Source organism: Vombatus ursinus, unplaced genomic scaffold, assembly GCF_900497805.2.
Source record: "Vombatus ursinus unplaced genomic scaffold, bare-nosed wombat genome assembly UNPS02014821.1, whole genome shotgun sequence".
Classification (NCBI taxonomy): Eukaryota; Metazoa; Chordata; class Mammalia; order Diprotodontia; family Vombatidae; genus Vombatus; species Vombatus ursinus.
Genome location: NW_020954599.1, coordinates 29,936,002 through 29,956,779, shown reverse-complemented (window position 1 = coordinate 29,956,779; position 20,778 = coordinate 29,936,002). Strand labels below are relative to the sequence as shown.

Here is a 20,778-nt window from a genome sequence, read left to right as displayed (position 1 = left end):
AGCCAGCTCTTTATCCACTGCATCAGCTGTTTCTTATCTGTATATTTCAGTTAAATTCAAAATGCTATGGATTAGAAAATATTCGTGTGTGTGTGTGTGTGTGTGTGTGTGTGTGTGTGTGTGAGCTTTCAGATATCCCCTATGTATGGAAGCAGAGAATGAATCCAGCTGGATCAGAATCACAGATTAGATCAGGGACTTTCAAGATCATCTAAACGCTCCATTTTACAGATGAGGATATAGAACCCCAAAGAGTTAAGGGAAGCGACTTCCTCCAGTTCGGGAGGTACTAAGTAGGTAGTAAATGGTAGAAATAGAATTTGAATTTAGGTCCTCCGACCTCACATCCAGCATTCTTTCTTTCCATTGTAGCATGCATACTCCCTCTCATTTTACAGAGGAAAGAAACTAAGGCATTTTACAGACAAGGATGCTGAAATCCAAAGATACACAACAGAATGGCACCAGAACCTAGCTCTTTGGATTTCTAGCCAGTTAGAGGTGCAGTGGTTAGAATACTGTGTTTGAAGTCTGGAAGACTTGAGCTCAAATTTGGCCTCAGATCACTTAGAGGCCACTTATTGTGAGGATAATTAGAAATATTTGTGAAGTACAGTACCTGGCACATAATAGGTGTTATATAAATGCTAGCTATTATTAGTCTGGTGTTTCTTCTATTGTGCTATATATGTAGAGAGTAGTAGTCCTGAGAAAGGAGTAATAACAAAAGCATTTGCTCTTTAAAGTTCTTAGAATCATCGGATCCTAGATTTAGAGCTGGACAGCATCTTATTGCTCAAATATTTCAAACCTCTTATTTTACAGATGAGAAAACTGCGTTCTCTTAAAGTGGTTTGTCCAAAGTTAAACAGCTAGTAAGGGAAAGAATCAGGTTTCAAACCAGATCCTCTGACTCCAAATTTATCACTTCTATGTCATGCTGCCTCACCTGTCATGTCATAGTAATTGTATTTCTACAGTGATGAATGGGTGAGGTTTCAGGCAGATGCCTATTTGTGCCTCAATCAATCTATAAACAGTTATTAAGTGTCCGCTAGGTGCCAGGCATTGTACTAAACACTGGGGATATAAAAAGAGGCAAAAGATAGTCCTTGCCCCCAGACACCTGAGAGAAATGCTTATTAATAATCAATGATTTGTGGAGATTCAGTTTCCCTGCTTTTTCTAAAGTTAAGTCCTGATTTTAAAAGTTCAGTCTCTGGAAAGACATTGCTGATAAAGAGATTGGACTAACTTTCTTGTTCAGACCTCACCCAGGTAGTTCTGCTCTGGCTTGGGTGGGATAAAATTTCTTTGACTAGATTGCCCAAGGCTGGGGTTAATCACAGCTTTTTTGCAACCCTGGAGTGAGCCATTAATATTCTCCAGCTTCAGTTCCACACTGTTGACCTTGGACAGGTCACCTAAGTTATTACCTGGTGGCCAGTCCAGTGATAAGCTCCTCCCACCTGAAGTAGGCTGGTCCTTTGGGGTGAGAGATATGGTGGATAATTTGCCTCATCCTAGAAGCTTTTTCAGCTTGGTAAGACCTATCAGCACTTACCCTTTGTGGGCATAGCCTTCCAAAATTGGGATGGCATCTCTACTTCTTGCTGAGATACGAGGACACAATTTTAGAGGAAGATTTTACAGTTATCATGTAATAATAATAGCCAGTCTTTTATATAGCCCTTTCAGGTTTGCAAAGCATTTGACAAATATTATACATGTTCAAATGGTCTCCTTGTTACTTGTGAAAGCATAAACAATGATAGCAAGCCACAGGGTATACAGTGGAGAGAGGGCCAGTCTTTGAATGAGGAAAACTTGGCTTCAAGTCTTGCCTGTGACACAGAATTCACTTTGTGACTGATGAACAGCAAGAAACTTAAATTCTGAGTGTCCCCAGGCAACTGTCTGGGATGAAGAGATGCTGTTCTTCATCAAGAAGGGGAGGTTTCATACCTGGAGGTTCCCACACTCCATGTTGAAATTCTACATCCAGATTGTTATTAATAATATTAACAATAATATCTTATCATTACTTTTTAATAGTTCTCATTAATGATGATAGTATATTGAAATTAAGAGCTAGCTGCATGATCAGACATAACAAGAGCCAAGGGTCCTATTCTAGCACTTAGATTGCTAGCTTGAAAGTAAAGGATTCATTGTACTTTTTACAGATGTTTACTAGAAAGGTTGATTTGAATTCCCGCAAAATGTATCCAAATGTTTTAAAACTTATTAATGGCTAGCATTTACAAAGCACTCAAGGTCTGCAAAACATTTTTCACATTGATTTCATTTGATCCTCACAACAACCCAAGGAGGTAGGTGCTATTATTCCCATTTTACAGATGAGGAAATGGAAGTAGAGGTTAAATCACTTACCTAGTTCACACAGCTAATACGTATTTGCATCCAAATTTGAACTCAGGGTTTTGTGATTCTGGGTCCAGAGCTCTAGGTATTGTGTGATCTAGCTACCTAGAAATATCTTTCTACCAATAGATTAGTCAACAAACACTTATTAAATGTCTACTATGTGCCAGGCACTGAGGATACACACAAGCACACACACACACACACACACAGATTATTTATACACACGCACAGTATTATGCAATTTAGTGCTGGTAGGGACCTTTTAAGATTTAATAGCTTAAATTACAGTTTTTGAACCTTAAAACCAAACTAAGACTTTTGAGACATCTTATATAAAGAAAATATATACAAATAAATGCAAAGTAGTTTGAGAAGGGAGACATTAGCATTTCAGGGACCAGGAAAGGCTTCATCATTACCATACAGTACTTAAGTACTTAGTTGACTGTCCAAGTATGCTCTGCAAAACCAGTTTAAGTTCCTGCAATGTGAATTTATAATCTACACTCACTAAAACAATACCCATTAATAAGCACACAAACATTTCTATACAGATTGTGCTGAGTTGTACAGCAGCCAGAACCAGGAGGACAAAAAAATGGCAGTTTAAAAATGGAGCCAATCTCCGGTGATCATGTAAGATTTCATATTTAATTCATATTTTCATCATGGCATTGTGGAAAGAATCCTAGCCTGGGAGTTAGGAGATTTGGCTAGCTTCCAGCCCAGAAGGAGCTATGTGTGACTTGTATAACCCTTCACTTCCCCTCCTCAAAAGTTCTTGAGGCCACCTGCCATCATGGTTTTTGGTTTATAAACTGCAGAAGTTGGGCTAAATGATTTCTAAAGGTCCCTGCCAGCTCTAAATTGCCTAATACAGTGAGAAGACTTTATAATGAACTCTGAGGTTCATCAGGTGTTGATGGAATCTGGGGGGAGAGGAATGTGGACAGGAGAAATAGTTGGCATTGTATTTATTGCAATAGATACCAACTTCCATTTCCAATATTAAAGCTGATTCATAGTACTTCTTGAGATAATTGCAAAATGTCCTCTTCATTCATTCATTCGTGAAATATTAATGATACTATGTAAAATGCTGGAAGCTGGGATAGAAATAAAATAGGCTTCCCGTTCCCAAGAATTCACAATCTACTTCCTTAAATCTTTCAGTTTTCCTGTGCACACATATCTATCTAAGTAGGAATGCTTCTCTCGGAAGAGATACAGTATACAATAAGGAATGAGTCCATCTCTTTTGTAAATAATTTTTTTAAAGAATGAAACTGCCTAGAAAAGAGATTTCCTCCTCATGTATTTGAGGGGAAAGGAGGGGATAGTGGATGGATGCCTGCTCCAATTGCAAAATGAATGGAAAATGAAGGGAAGAAAGATAGGGTTGTGTAAACCAGGCTGTATTTAGAAGAGATGCCATTATCCAATAAAGTTCATCTTTAGGAAGGAAGTACTTGCTGTGCTGAGTACAAGCTATTGGAGCACACTGGAGGTTTTAGTGTCTAATCCTACTTCATCAGTGTTTTTAGCTTCTCCTCCCTCTCTCCCTTACTAAGGTGTGCTGCGGCACACCTTGTTTGGATTATTCTGTTCAAATTCTAAAGTCTGGTTGTAATAAACATCTTACACCAAAGCATGGAAATTTAGGGCAGTAAGAGTCTGGTTGGTGGCTTTAATTTTAACAATATATCCTATTGTTCCAATCCCCTATTTCTTCCTTTGTAATTGAAGTTTTTATAGATATTATGGGGGAGGATAAGTTAAATAATTCAGATATCACTTCTGGGAGAAAACGTAGCTATGCTTATAGATTTAGAACTGGGAAGGACCTTAGGAGCTACCCCTCATTTTGCAAATGAGTAAACAGAGGCATGAGATTTTAAACTCTGACTCTAAGTACTGTGGTCCTTCTGCTGTGCCACAGAGCAGGTCCATTTGAAGAAATATTTCATTCATGGTGTCTAAATAAGTTCATAAATACCTTCAGATCTTTCCTCTCTGGCATCTCAAAGCTTGAAAACAAATGAAATTAGTGTTAAAAGTGAGGTAGGATGTTTTCCTATCAGATTAACCTGTGTAATTATCTCAGCAGTTTTGCCTTTTTTATCCTAAACACTGTGTTGTTTAGACATTTTAAAGTTATGTTTGACTCTTTGTGACCCTTTTGGGAGTTTTCTTGGCAAAGATATTGGAGTGGTTTGCCATTTCCTTCTCTAGCTCATTTTACAGTTGAGGAAACTGAGGCAAATAGGGCTTAGTGACTTGCCTAGGGTCATAGTTAGTAAGTATCTGAGGCTGGATTTGAACTCAGGTCTTTCTGAATTCAGGCCTGGTACTCTATCCACTTTGGCACCTAGCTGCCCAATAACAACTGTGAGACTTGTAGATATGGCCTTAGGTGACAGTGAAATCCATCATGGAAGCAATAAGTTAAGAAAAGGCAAAAAGGCAAAGAATTCCTTTCTGATGACATTTTCTGCAGGAGGTCTGTCTGGCTCCACTCAGCTCCAACTGCTCTCCCCTCTAAGGTTACCTTGTATGACGTATAAAAAGTTTGAGAGGCATAACTTGTGGATGATTAATCATTTTATTAATCATGCTAACAGATAATTAATAAAAGAGGTCAGTGGCACTCTCAAATGCCAAAGACTCCTCATGGAACCCACTCAATGCCTATATGCCATTGGAAGAGTGGGTGTTCCTGAGAATAGCAATCAACTCTGATTGGTTAATAAGTAATGAGAGAATGAATATTATAATGAGAGGTGGGCTTATTCTAATAGGGGTCTGGGAGACCTGACTCTGATCACTCAGTCTTGGTCTAATAGACTTATCTATGCCCACATCATCCTGACTAGGGTAATCTAGACAAAAAGGGAAATCCATTTCTACCCAGATCTGTCTGATTAAAACACTATGGGCTGGAATCTGTCAATTCACCTCTTTACCTTTTGATCAAGTCTGAGTTTTCCAGTTGGGTTAATTTCACCCAAGATTTCATCTCATTATGAGCCGAGCTCTGTACTTCAAAGGCGTCCAGAATAACTTACAGGGCTGATTTCTAAAGGAGGAAAAGAAAGGGGAAAAACCTTAGTCCTAATTCAATTACTGGGTATTAATATAGGAGATAATCATTTCTCTCACTTGTACCTACTTTGTATGTTGTGATTTAATATACTTGTCATCTCCCTCATTGGAATGTAAACTTCTTGAGGACAAGGACTGTTTTTGCTTTTTCTTTGTATCCTCAGGACCGAGCACACATAGAGATATTATTTTTATTAGTACAGGAATATGTACTATTAGTATAGGAGTATATATGCAATTTTATTAGTATAGGAAACTCCCAAGTTAGGAAACAAACTTCCCCAGCCAATAAAAGCTGGCACATTTTTCGCAATTTATAGTCTTAGAGGGTTGCCTAGAGCACCAAGTGATTAAACAATTTGCTCAGGATTAGTTAAATAGCCAGAATGTGTCAAAGGGAGAACTGGAACCCAGATTTTCCTGGTGTTAGGGCTAGTTCTCTGTTGGCAACCCTACACTGTCTCTCTCTCTCTAGGCACAGAAGCATTGCTTAATATATACTCATTGAGGGGTATAGAAATCTATCCTGTCCTACAGGAAAATAGAAGGGGAAAGTGATAAGAGAAGGGGGGAAAGATGATAGAAGGGAGGGCAGATTTGGGGAAGGGGTATTCAGAATGCATGCTGTCTTGGGGTGGGGGAGGGGCGAGAAGGGGAGAAAATTTGGAACTCAAAATCTTGTGGAAGTGAATGTTGAAAACTAAAAATAAATAAATTAATAAAAAATAAATGCTCATTGACTGATTCATTGTGAAATGTAGAGAACATTTCATAAAACGTTTTCTATAACTGTTTAATGTCACAAATTTCTAAATTTTCAACTGAGAAATTCCATAATTAACAATGATTTACAAACATAATTAATGTTTGTATTATATTATTAAAGGATCATAGATTTAGACATGGAAAGGACCTTAGATTGGACTTCAGCTTTCCCATTTTAGGGAGAAGAAAACTAGAGGTTAAGTGACCTGTACAAGGTCACACAAGTAGGATGTGGCAGAACCAAGACCTGAAATTAGTTCCTTTATCTCCAGATTCAGTGTGTTAGTTTTTGTTTTTTTTTTCTCTACTTTCCTATTTTAGTTTTTCATGCGTAATGGGGAAGCATAATGTCCAAATCACTTTATTTTTAAATAATTGTTGTTTTCATCATCAGCCAGTCAGTACACATTTATTAACACCTACTATGTGCCATGCACTGTACTAAGCTCTGGAGACATAAAAAGAGGCAAGACAGGTATCCAGGAACCCACAGTTTAATGGGGGTACTAGTGAGCAAACAGAGATGTACAAACTAATATAGAAATAAATAGGAAATAATTAACAAAGGGAAGGGATTAAAATTAAGAGAGGTTGGAAAAGGCTTCTTGTAGAACATGGGATTTTTAAATGTTACTTAAGGAAAACCTAGGCAGCTAAGTGGTGCAGTAGGTGTAACTCTTCCTGAGTTCAAGTCTGGCTTTGGATACTTATTAGCAGTGTGATCCTGGGCAAGTCACTTAACCCTGTTGGCCTCAGTTTTCTCATCTGTAAAGTGAGTTAGAGAAGAAATGGCAAACCATTGTAGTATCTTTGCCCAGAAAAACCCCAAATGGGGTCATGAGGAGTCAGACACAACTGAAAAGATTGAACAACAATAAAACCACAAAAGAAATCAAGGGAAGCCAGGAGGTAGAGAGAAGGAGGGAGAGCATGCCAGGCCTGGGGGACAGGCAGAGAAAATGCTTGGTAAAACATAGATGGAGCATCTTGTTCTTAATCAGGCACTGATCATAATGTGGTGATTTGTTGATTTGTTTATGCTTTATTTTATTTATGTTCCTGTTTATTTGTTTGTTTGTTTATTGCATTCTGTTTGGCATGAGGCTTGCCTCAAGCTGAAGTTGAAGAATCTATGTTTATTGATCCCCTACTATGTGTGAGGCAGCCTACTGGTCAGTGGGGACACCATGTTTCAAGGAGTTTACTGGAGAGATACTGCATGTTTAAAGATAAGGACAAGCAAACTGTACATAAAATAAACAGTGATTTTGGGATAGGGCAGGGACATGAACAACTAGGGATCTGAAGAGGGATGGTACCTAAGCTGAGCCTTGAAAGGAGTTCAGGGTGTCAAGAGACAGATTGTTGAAGATATGAGGTTCACAGCCTAAGTGAAGACATGAAGGTGGGTGATGGAATGCCACGTATGCAGAAAAGCTAATGACGCAGGTGTGCCATAAAGTACATAACAGGAAATACATCACATGGAAGTGGTTTGGCAAAGTAATCATGGAGCAAGCCTGGGATGAGCCTTAAATGCCAAAGAGAAGAGTCTCTATTTTATCCTAGAGGTAATGGAGACCATCTGAAGGATTGTGACAGGGTTGGACCTAGGTCTTAAAATGAGAAATTTGGCAGCTGTGTGGATAGTGGATTGAAGAAGGGAGAGAGACTGGGTGCGGAGAGAAACTCATGCTAGTCTGAGTGGGTGCAGGGATTTCAACTACGTGATACTGCAAGTCCTGAAATTTAACAGGTAAACATCTGTAGTCATAAAATTAGTAGGCTATTGCAACAGTCTAGGAGAAAAATGAAGAGGTTCTGAACTATGCTGGCTGACTGGGAAAAAGAGAATAAAAACAACATATGTTGAGGATATGGATTCAACAGGACTTGGTAGCTGATTAGATAGAGGGGATGAGGGAGAGGGAAAAGTCATTATGACTCCTAGGCAGTCAACTTGGATGACTAAAAGAATGATGGTGGCTTCAACAGAAACTGGGAAGCCAGGAAGAAGGGTAGGTGAGCTCAGGGGGAAAGAAAACAAGTTGTTTCTTGGACCTGTTGAATTTGGTATCCCTATGACAGACACATCCCAGTGGAGATGTCCAGCAGGCAATTGGAGATGTGAGACTGAAACCTTGGAAGAAAGACAAAGGCTGAGCATGTACTTGGTAGTCATCTATATGGTGTATGCATTTTATTTCTATGAAAAATCATAGACCTGTCTTAGCATTGGAAACTACTTTTATTAGTACTCACTGACCAAGCATTTAACTAGATGGGAATGAAGTTTTCAGAAGGTTCATTAAAAGGACATTTAATGATTAACAATGAATGCATTCCAGTGGACAAGTATTTTATTTCATGACTGAAGAGGTGAGTTGTTTGTTTGTTTTTTAGTTACCATTCTCTCTTAAATAATTATTTTTTTTGTGTGTTAATAAAGAGGCAGCCTGATGTAGTGAATAGAAAATTGGCCTCAGTCGGAAAGACCCGGGTTCTAGCCGGGTTCTAGTACTGCTTCTAACACATAGTAGCTGTGTGACCCTGAGAAAATTATTTATTCTCAGGGCCCCAAGCAACACTCTGAGATCGTAAATTAAGAGACAATGCTGACCTTCATTGGTAGAGGGACTTTCTTCTAAATCATAAATCTGAACCTGGAAAGGATCCAAACCCAAAGTCATGCAATGAGTGGAACTAGAGAAGTTGTGTCCTAAATTTGGATCCAATAACCCAATTCCTTGACACCAGATAGAAAGGAATCCTGGACTATTGCAAAATTATGATCTCTTTCTCTCATTTGGAATGACCTAAATAATCTTATTACCATATAACAACAACAAAGATATACTCAGCATGCATACCCATCTGGGATTTAGAGATCTAATCTAAACCTTTCATTTTATAGACAAGGTAACACCTTAGAACATATAGAGACCCAGAGAGGTTAAGTGACTATTCAGAGTCACACAGTAAGCTAGTGTGGCTCCTAACTCCAAATACAAGCTTAGGGCTCACCATATTTCCCTCTTTCTAACCTTGCAGAAAGCTTTAGCGGTTCTTTGTTACTTTTAAGATCATATTGAAAGGTCCTTTCATAACCTGGTCTCTTCCTATCTATGCATTTATCTTACATTTTATTCCCTGACATACACTATACAATCCGGCTACATTCATTGGTCTAATTAATGTTGCTTCATCTTCATCACCTTTGCATATTCCACGTGCCAGGAATACGCTATCTCATCATCTCTGCCTCCTAAGTACCCTGAACTCCTTCAAGACTTGCCTTCCACATGATACCTTAACTGCTAGTGCTTTCCCTGAAACTGTTAGTCACATCTGACTCTTCATGAGCTTATGGGGGTTTTCTTGGCAAAACTACTGGAGTAGGTTTGCCATTTCCTGCACAGTTGATTGAGGCAAACAGAAGTTAAGTGACTTGCCCAGGGTCACACAGCTAGTAAGTATCTAAGGCCAGAATTGACCTCAGGTCTTCATTACTCTGGATCCTGCATTCTGTTCACTGAGCTACCTAGTTGCCTCTCTGACCTTGGATCTATTCTGTGCCTATGTTATATGTACCTAATTACTTACATGCTGTCTCCTCCATCAGAGTGTGACCTCCTTGAGGGCAGGTACAATATTTTTTCCTTCCTTTTTTCTCTGATGTTTAACCCAGTGCCAGGTACAAAGTTAAGCAATTAAAACACATTTATGGATTAATCACTTTGTTGATTGATTTCAACTACATGATGCTATAAGTCCTGAAATTTAATGGGTGAACATCTGTAGTCATGAAATCAGCTTCATACCTTTCCTAATGAAGGGCACATCAAGTATTAGTCACTAATAATTGGAAGGGATGGTGCAGTGGATCAGACCCATCCTGGGAACCTACATCATTTTATACCCCTTCAGTTTTCCCTGTGATGCCTAGTGGAGACCCACATGTCTGAGAAACAGGACTCCTACTCTGTTAGGTCTTAAAGCTTTGCCCTGGTCTTGCTGAATATAGACTTTGCTTTTTTTTTTTTTAACCATGCTTCTTTTAGTGCTTGACAAACATTCCTGTGGAATGATCACAGCAAGAGAAGTATCTCATCCCAATTAAATTACTAAAAAATTATTTTACTGAGTTAGAAAAACATTTTTCTAATATTTTTTCCAAAATTCATTTGGAAGGACAAAAGGTCAAGAATTTCCAAGAAACTAATGAAAAAAAATGTAAAGGAAGGAGATTCAGTAATTCTAGACCTTAAACTATATTATGAGGCAGTAAATACCAAAACTATCTGACACTAAGAAATAGAAAGGCAGATCAGTGGAATAGAGCAGACACACAATTCACAGTAGTAAAGGACTATAGAAACTTGTGTTTGACAAATGTCAAGATTTAAATTTGAGGGATAAGAATTCATTATTTGGAAAAAAAATTGTTGGGGAAGGTGGAAAGCAGTTTGGCAGAAATGGGGCATAGGACATTATCTTAAACCATGCACCAAGATAAGGTCAAAATGGATATATGACCTAGATATACAGGGAGATATCACAAGAAAATTAGAAGACCGTGGAACATATTACCTATCAGACTCATGGGTAGGAGAATAATATATGAAGAAATAAGAGATAGAGAAAATTTGAGGAGTAAAAAGGATAATTTTGATTATATTAAATTTAAAAAATTTATACAAATAAAACCAATATAGCCAAGATTAGAAGGAAAGCAGAAAATTGGGGGAAAAACTTTCATAGACAATCTCTGAGATAAAGGTCTCATTTCTCAAATATATAAAGAATTTTATCAAGTTTATGAGAATACAATTCATTCATCAGTTGATAAATGGTCAAAAGATATGAACAGGCAGTTTTTCAATGAAGAAATCAAAACTATGTATAATAATATAAAAAAATGCTCTTAATCATTACTGATTAGAGAAATGCAAATTAAAACAACTTTGTGATATCTTACCTCTATCAGATTGGCTAAAATGATAGATGACCTTCATTTGGGGAATGGTTGAACAAGTTGTGGTATATGATTATATCACTACTGTGACGTAAAGAAATGATGAGCTCATTGATTGTAGAAAAAACATGGAAAGACTTGGACCTATAAAGGAAGATGCTATCCACCTCCAGAGAAAGAACTGAGAAATAGAAATCTATGCAGTATGGTTGTATATATATGTGCGTATATATATATATATATATATATATATATATATGGGTGTATATATGTATATATACATGTATACTTGTATATGTATGTATTTGTGTTTAATTGTAGCCTTCTCTAGGACGAGGGAGGAAAAAATAAAATTAAAAGTGCACAGCAGAGAACAAAAGAAAACTTAAAAGGAGCCATAGAAAAGCTGGGACATTTTGTAAGCAATGTGTAGCATTTATTACATAGGTTTTCCAAAAAAAGTAAATAGTTTGAAATGAAAATTTATTGTTTTATATTGAATCCTCTCTTTTTATTCTGCTATATACATGGAAATGTTCTTTTCTCATTTTGTATTTGTTTGAAATGAATAAAAACTTTAAAAAGCAAGAGAAGCACCTATGTAAAGCAATGCTTTTCTGCCAGAGTTTGTAAGTTGATCACATAATACACCATAATTAGGTTTCCTAAAAATTAAAATGCTTAAGCATTGCAAATATATTAATGTCTATTTCCTCTTTTTCTATTTTTTGTTTTTGTTTTTCCCAGAAAAGGACTGGCTGAAGGGCCTGGACAGCAACATCTTACTGTGAAGAGCAGGGACCCTCTTCCTGAGCATTTCACCAAAAATGTGCAGGAAGCCATTCATAATTATAACTGGTAAGAATAACCCACTGATCTCTTATGGATTTCAGAATGGAGAAATGTGTGCTGGTTATGTGGTAGGAAGGCATATTAGGTGGAGGCCTTACATTTATAAAAGTAAAGCATAATTGTGTATTTTCTTAGTTTTTGGAAAATGTTATTAAGCTATTACAGCTGAAAACTTTGCTAAGATTTTTGGGAAGCCTTAGAAATATAGCATAATGATAGTACAGTACAGTGTAGTATAGAACAGCATAGTAGATACTCTATTATAGTAGTTGGATTTTTAGTATAGTATAGTAATACTAATAGTAATAGTATAATATGACATGTATTATACTGGGTAAATATGTATATTATACACAAATGTTTTATACATATTATATTGGATATACACATTATACAAAATAGTGTATATATAAATAAAATATGTAAACATGTGTGATATGCACATATATACATACATTCATGTGTATATAGATACACACATACATGCACATGTGTATGGGTATATACATATATGTATACACACATGCATGTATAGGTGTATGGGTATACACACATACATGTATAGGCGTATGGGTATACACATATATGTATACTCACATGCATGTATAGGTGTGTGGGTATACACACACATATATACACATGCACATACATGTATAGGTATATGGGTATACACATATATGTGTACACACATATGTGTTTGTACATACACTCACACACATATACGGACAGACAGACACACACACACACACACACATTTTATCAGACTTGTGATTCCCAGTATGTGTCAGGGCAGGACTTAAACCCAGTCCTTCCTGACTCAGAGGCCAATATTTTATCTACTACATCATGCTGCCTCTCTGAAAATCATAGATAGACTTCTGGAATGAACCTCAGAAACCATCAAATCCAATCCCCTCATTTTAAAAAATGAGGAAATGGGGGCCCAGAGAGGTTTTGCTCAAATCTAATTCTATCTATAGGGGCTAGATCTGTGGTTTCATTGGTGTAAGGTACTCCCAGAGGGAGGAAACTTTCTTGCCAATGTGGGTTGGCATCCTCTTTGCAATTTATAGTCTCAGAGGGTTGCTTGGATCAATGAGAGCTATGGTGGCTTAGCCAGGGTCACACAGCCAATAGTTATCACACACAAATCTTCGAGGCCACCTCTCTACTCACAAAGCCACACAGCCTTTCAACTATATACTAAATGTAGAACTAGGTCTAGATAAGGGATCCTTAATCAGGGGTCAAAGTTAAAAGTATTTTGCTAACTATATTTCAATATAACTGGCTTCCTCTGGAATCCTATGAACTTTATTTTGTGCATTTAAAAACATTATTCTGAAAGGGAGGGGGTCCATATGCTTCACCAGACTATGGAAGGGGTCAATGACACAAAAAGATTAAGAACTCATGCTCTGGATTATTAACTTGTATCTCAAGATAGTTCCTTATCTGGAGTTATATGTGTAGATAGATACAGATAATATAAGTATGGATAGATACAGACATAGATAAAAATGTGTATATAGATATAGTCAAGATATGGATGTAGATACAGATATAGGTACAGGTATACATATACAGGGATATTAAAAAAGGATTGAACACTTTCAAGAATTTATTCCTCAGTAACTAGGTTATATATGAACATGTAATCCTCCAGTAGCAAACATAAAATCTTTTTTGTTGTTGAAAGACCTTCATAAACTAACCCCTTTCTGCCTTTCCAGTCTTTCTACACCTCACTCCTTTGCTTGTGCTCTTCCATCCAATGACCCTGGCTTCCTTGCTGCTCCTCTTGGAACACACTTCTTGACTCCAGGAGTTTTTTCTAGCTCATCCCCAGGTCTAAAATGCTTTTTCTTTCATTTCTGTTTTTCTGAACTCCCTGGCTTCCTTCAAGTCTCAGCTGAAGTCTCACCTTCTACCAGAAGCCTTTCCCAATCCCCCTTAATTCTAGTACTTTTCCTCCTGTTGATTATTTCAAATTTATCCTGTCTAGCTTATTTATACATAGTTTTCTTGCAGTCATCTCCCCATTAGACTGTGAGTTTCTTGGAAGCAGAGACTATTTTTTGCCTTTCTTTGTATCCTTGGCACTTAGTACAATGCTGGGCACATAGTAGGTCCTTAATAAATACTAATTGACTGATTACTGAGAAATATAGGGGAATCTCTACAACTTGGTATCATACTCCTACACACATAGACACATATGTACATAACCTAGTTATTGAATAATAACTTTTTTGGAATAACTCTGAATTTTGAGAGTATACATGATACATAATTTTACACATACATGCATATAAATATCCACTTACTGACGAGTGCTGCTTATTCCCCGTGGATACCCCTTCTTTATGGGTTGATTGTGGCTGAAAAGCCTTATCGACTTTGGCCAACCTTCTGGTGATGACCCATCCTGATATTAACCAAAGTTGGTACCACCTCAGATAACACCCACAGTAACCTTGTCATTCCCATACTCATCACCTTTCATGCTTGCTAGAATCTTGACAGAGACTGCCCTCTGTTGGTGTAGCCTTGTAAGTTCACCTCCATATTATGATGAAGAATTGGGTCTTTAGGTGGAGATTATAGATAGGTACAGTTCTAGATTCCAGATAGATACAGATATAGATTATTTGATGGGCTAAATGAGCCCAAGTAAAGCCAAAAAAAAGAAAAGAAAAGAAAAAAGAAACGAGTCACAAAAGAAATAAAGCTGCCCATGCATTCCTTTTCTCTCTAAATGTTATTCTTGCACATTTGTTTTAATTTCTGCAGTGAATCCGTTTCATCTCTCTTGTCGAGTGGGAACACCACCCCTGCAGACTTGAATAATTCTTGGTCTGGAATACAAAGCATTACTACTGAAAGAAGTGCATCTACTGAAAGAAGTGCGTCTACTGAACGAAGCGCGTCTACTGAACGAAGCTCAGTCTCCTCTTGGACAGATGACGTACGTCGATGGTTATTTTGTAACTTACCTAGAAGTGAGGTAGCATCGTGCTCTGGCCCTGGAGTTAGGAATGCTCCCAGAGTCCAGATCCAGCCTCAGACATTTACTAAATGTATGACCCTGAGTAGGTCATTTAATCTCTGCCTGTCTCATTTTCATTACCTGTGACATCAAATGACATAAGTGATGCCAAGTGACACCATCTTAAGATGGCAATGATAATGGCAGCTACCTCACAGGATTATTGTTCTATGTACAGTTCCTGGGACATAGTATGTGCTTCATAAATGGTTTTTTCCTTTTATTTTTCATATCCTATGATCTGAATGCAGAATTTGAGGCAGCATGAAACAGTGGGAAGAACAGCAACTTTGAAATTGGAGAAATTGGGTTCAAATCTCTGACCTTACTACCTCTATTATCTTGGCCACGTCATGAAAACTTCCCAGGCCTCACTTTCCTCCTTTGTAACAATTCATATAGTGCTTTAAGGTTTACAAAACCCGTTACAAATATCATCTAATTTATCTTTGGATCAGCCGTCCCTGGGAGGTAGGTGCTGCTATTATTCCCATTTACAAAGGAGGAAAGTGAGGCAGACAGTGGTTAAGTGACTTGCCTGGGGTCACACGGCTAAGTAGGTATCTGAGGTCATATTTTAATTAAGTCTTTCCTGACTCCAGGTTGAGTGTTCTACCACTGGTACCACCTAGATGCCTGGAAAATGAGAGAGCTGCACTAGATGGTCTTTCACATCCCTTCTGGCTCTGATCTGGGATCCTATGAATAGATGATCTCCTAGGATCCTTCCAGATCTATATCCAAGACCCAAAGGTCCCAATCTACTCAAAAATTTCAGGACAAACATGTATCAATGTGATTCATGATAGGAATTGGGCACACCCTCAAGTGTGACTGTGGTATCTTTTAAGAAATTATTACCTGGGGCAGTGGTGCAATAGATAGAGCTCCAGCCTTGGAGTCAGGAGGACCTGAGTTCAAATCCAACTTCAGATACATGATCCTTACTAGCTGTGTGACCCTGGGCAAGTCACTTAACCCCAATTGTCTCACCCAAAAGCAAAAAAAAAAAAAAGAAATTATTACCCCCACTAAATTCAAGTACATTCTCAGGTTAATAAATACTTCCTTCCTAAGGAAATTATAACACATAGACTTCCACTTATGTTGCTGCTTTAGGATTTTGATAAAGCCGCAACGAAAAAAGTTCAGCAGTTATTCCGAGAGGTGGATGAAATGCTCTTTGAAGGGAAGATCAGTCCTCACTGCCAGAATCTGCAGGCAGAATGTGAAGAGTGGACTAGAAGGTCGCTTCATCTCAGGTAAGTGAAATGTTGAGTGTTATTTTCTGGAGTGGCTGCTTTTTAGAAACATTAGTGGAAGAATGCTGTCAGCCAATAAATGCATCCAGGCTCTACAAATTGTTCAAAACCTTGGGAAATATTGAAATATCTAAATAATTGTGTATGTTGTACTGAAGTAAAATAGAGCAAAGATCTAACATGCTTCCATCCATGTTATCAAGTGCATCCTGATGAAAATGTAATTGGGAAATATTTAACAAAAAACACACACATACACAATAGAACATTTTCTTGTTTAGGTGTTTCAGTTGTGTCTGACTCTTCATAACACCATTTGGGGTTTTCATGGCAAAGATACTGGAGCGATTTGCCATTTCCTTCTCAAGGTCATTTTATGTTAAAGGAAACTGAGGCAAACAGTATTAAGTAACTTGCCCAGGGTCATACAGCTAGGAAGTGTCTAAAGCCAGATTTGAAATCAGATCTTTCTAAATCCATTTTGCCACCCAGCTGCTTACAATGTAGAACATAGATCAAGTTATTATGTGGTTTTCTAAGTCAATATGTCCCCATAGTGATTCCTATTTATGGCTTGGTAGTCTATTTGAGTATTTCTATTTGAGTTTGATACCACTGATGTAAACAGCCTATCTAATGCCTTTATTGGAAAGCATAGCATCTATAATAAAAATTATATTTATAATAGTAACGAGTCTTTTCCTTAGGGAGAGGTCAGCCTGAATAAACATACTGAAGTTGGAGAATATAGGAAGTACACAAAAAGGTTTTCTGCCCTCGGTTCTCAGGTGGCTGTGTATTTGATATTCCCCCAGCCCTAAAGGAAAAGAAAAACTCAATCATCTGGAAATACCTTCATTCTATATTATGTTATGTGGAAATCAATCAGCAAGCCTTTATTAAGTCCCTATTCTGTGGTATAAACAGTCCAGGATATTGAGGATTCAGAGGCCAGAGAGAAACAGCTCCTGCCCTTGCTGAGCTTTTAGTATAGCAGAGGAGAAAGCATTCCCATACTTGGATCTGTTTTATTAATTGTATTTGAATCCCCAGTGCCTAGCATAGTGCCTGACACATAGTAGGTGCTAAATAAATACTTGGTGATGATCCGTAACATTTTCAAGGTAACCATGGGAATAAAAGCTGGGCCAAACTGGAAAGAAATTAATTTGCAAGCTAATTTTCATGCCCAGTATACTGTTTTTCTTTACCTGGATAGATAGCTGTTCCAGTAGCTTATCTTGTCTAGGTATTAAGATCCATGTCTTCATAATATTATCAACCCCTTCACTACCACTCTGGTTTAGGATCTAGAGTTACCTAATGATATACATGTGTAGAGAAATCAGTAGATATTAATTGAATATTAATTCAAGTGTGCTACATGAAATAGGTAGATGTCATTCCAAATAGTCAGGGACATACAAAAGGTCAATGAATGTATACCTAGAGATATTTGGTTGGCACAATGGTTGGAGCACTGGACTTAAGGTCAGACACTTACTAGCTGTGTGACACTGAGCAAGTCACTTAAGCTATGCCCACCTCAATTTCCCCACTTGTAAAAAATGAGTTAATAACAGCACCTCCCTCTCTGGGTTGTTGTGAGGTTCAAATGCGATATAAAGTGTTTTGCAAACTTTTAGGTACTATGTAAATGATATCTATGTATATTCTTTCTTATTTTTAAATGTTATACTCATACCAGTGCATGTTGCAGGGGAAGTTCTGGCTTTAGAATAAGGGGACTTGAGTTCACATCTTGTCTCTGCTACTTGCTAGTTGTGTGAACTTGGGCAAGTCCCTTAACTCCTCTAGGCCTCAGATTCTTCATTTGATAAAGGAGAGTGTTGGTCTAGATTAGGGGTGGAGAACCTGTGGCCTTGAGGCCACATGTGGCCCTCTAGGTCCTCAAGTGCGGTCCTTTGCCTGAATCTAAACTTCATACAACAAATCCCTATAAATTCCTAAAAGGATTTGTTTGGCAAAGTTTGGATTCAGTCAAAGGGTCAAACTTGAGGACCTAGAGGGCCACATGTGGCCTTGAGGCTGCAGGTTCCCTACCCCTGGTCTAGTTGAACTTTATGGTCTAGTTTAGTTCTAAATCCATAATCTTATGGGAAAAAGTCCTTTCCTCTTAACGTCTTTTCAATTATTACCATGTTCTCTATTTTTAAAAAGTTCAGAATGACATTATTTTAATAGCCATTATTATCTTTTTTTTGTATCTCACAGGGTTCTAGGAAAACAGCTCATGTTTCCAACAGACGAAGGTTTTCAACATTTTCCAAGCCATACTGCTAGTTCTGTCCACATTAAATCCTCACTTGATCTCTGTGAAAGCAATAACAATCTCAAAGAGTATGTTTTCTTTTTTTTCTTTTAAGTTTTATTGATGCCTTCTGAGTGACACTTGTCATTTTTTGATCTGGTCCCTCTCCCCCTATCACAGAGCTGTCCTTTGTCCCAAGCAAAGCATCTAAGCAGAACTGACCGCAAAGGCCTGCACCTTATAGCATACACATATCATTCCATCTCTGTAGTTGTTCACCTTGGCACCAGGAGGAGAGAAATGTATTTCATCACCTATTTTCTGTGACCAAGATTGGTCATTGTGATTTATCTGAGCTCTGTTTTCATTATATTATTGTAGTCTTTACATATACTATTCTTCTGGTGTTCTGGACCAAGCCTGACTCAGGCCAACTTCCTGGTAGTTTGGGTTTGATGTTGGATTGAAATGAGGCACTCACAGAGCAAACAACAGTTAACAAAAGGAGACTCATTTAGACAAAGAGGGAAGGGAAGTGTATTCAACAAGGATATACATTGAGGACACCTGAGTTGATTCAACTGAGTGATGTTCGCCTACCTCCGAGATGTCTATTGTGGTTTGCCAGCCAAGCATCAGAGGTCCTTGAGACTATTTCTACTTAGGTGAGCAGGAGGTCTTAGCAACAGCCTTTAGTCACTTCAGCCAGTCAAGTCTTGACTGTGATTTCATTACCTTTTAAAGATTCAGAGGTTATAATTTTGCTTCTACCACATTTGGTGCACTTTTCTTCACTCTATCATTGTTTCTATGAGTTATTCTAGAAAGGTTTTTTATCTTAGTCACAATCATCTCTCTGTCTGTCCAGTCAAGGCTGGATTGACATTCAGCAACTATTGGCAAACCAACACACCAGAAAGTTGCATCACTGAGGGGAATTTGGATTTGGGTGGAAGATGGGGAAGGAGCAGCTTCTCAAAAATCCCTGTTCAGAGATTAAGGGCTCCAGTTAAATGGCTTTGGCTTAAGCCCCTGATTTAATAAATAAATCAATTTATTTATTAAAAGGACTGGAGGAGAGTATTCCTGGTAATGGTATAACTGGGAATTCTGGTGTTCAAGAAAAATTCATTTAATGAGGATGCGGAAGAGACTAATCTACTTCAGTTAGGAGCATTTGTGCCAGGAGAAGGTACTGTCTCTCAAAGAGCCTTATCCCCACCCATTGGAATACTGATGAGAAAAAATAGTGAGCTAAAGACAAAGTCTTCTGACTTTGGAGTCAGAAGAGCTGGGCTCAAATTCTGCCTCTGACACTATTTATGTAACCTTGGGCAAGACACTTAACTCTCTGGACCTTTATTTCCCCATCTGTAAAATGAAGAGGTGTGTTAGATGACTTCTCCCAACTCTAAATGATCCCTGATCCCTTTCTCTTGATTCCTCTAATCACTGGGAAGAAGGGGGAAGAGTAAGCCCATTGTAATGTTGGGGCTCATGGTGTGGTGGCCTAGGTCCAGGTGAGATAGCAGGTATAGAGATCGTACAGGGATCCTGAGGATTGTGGGAAAAGAGAAATGCCCTCTTCTGTCAGCTTTCTGAAGCAAAGCTCCAGTTTTCCTACCCTAGTTATATAGCTTGGTTACCTGGTAAGGTAGTCCCAATATTAGAGGAACCTCATAGTGGCACAAGGAGCAGGGTGATGTTGCTCCAATCTACTACAAGGTGAAAGTAGGAACAGGAGTAAAGGATAAAACCTGCCTGGCAGTCTATTCCTGCCCCATATGCCTTTGCAATGAGGGAAGGGTATGGGTGGGTAACATTCAAATAGAGTTCTCCTGCTTGGGAAAGAAAAACTTGATCTCATAGAGTGATTTGGGTTTATAAAAAGCCTCTTATGGATTTTGTTTTTTGAGGGGTGAAGTTTGGGTTTTATCTTATTTTTTAAAGTATAGTTCTTTCTTCAAAAATATTTATTTCCTAAAAATATATGCATTTATTAATGAATATTTCTTTAAAACATATTTATTTCTTCAAAAATATATTAATATATTTCTTTAAAATATGCATTTTAAAAACATACATTTATTAATATATTTAAAATATTTATTTC

At 37.8% G+C, this 20,778-nt stretch overlaps 1 protein-coding gene across 1 annotated transcript in view; it reads left to right on the top strand.

The window, feature by feature from the left end:
• FAM149A (family with sequence similarity 149 member A) overlaps positions 1–20,778 on the top strand; it is a 71,475-nt gene that overhangs the window by 28,066 nt on the left and 22,631 nt on the right. The window contains exons 2-5 of the mRNA XM_027837354.1: positions 11,978–12,088; positions 14,876–15,050; positions 16,251–16,393; positions 18,629–18,754. Of these exons, the coding sequence (XP_027693155.1) occupies positions 11,978–12,088; positions 14,876–15,050; positions 16,251–16,393; positions 18,629–18,754 (555 nt within the window). The remainder of the gene's footprint in view (positions 1–11,977; positions 12,089–14,875; positions 15,051–16,250; positions 16,394–18,628; positions 18,755–20,778) is intronic.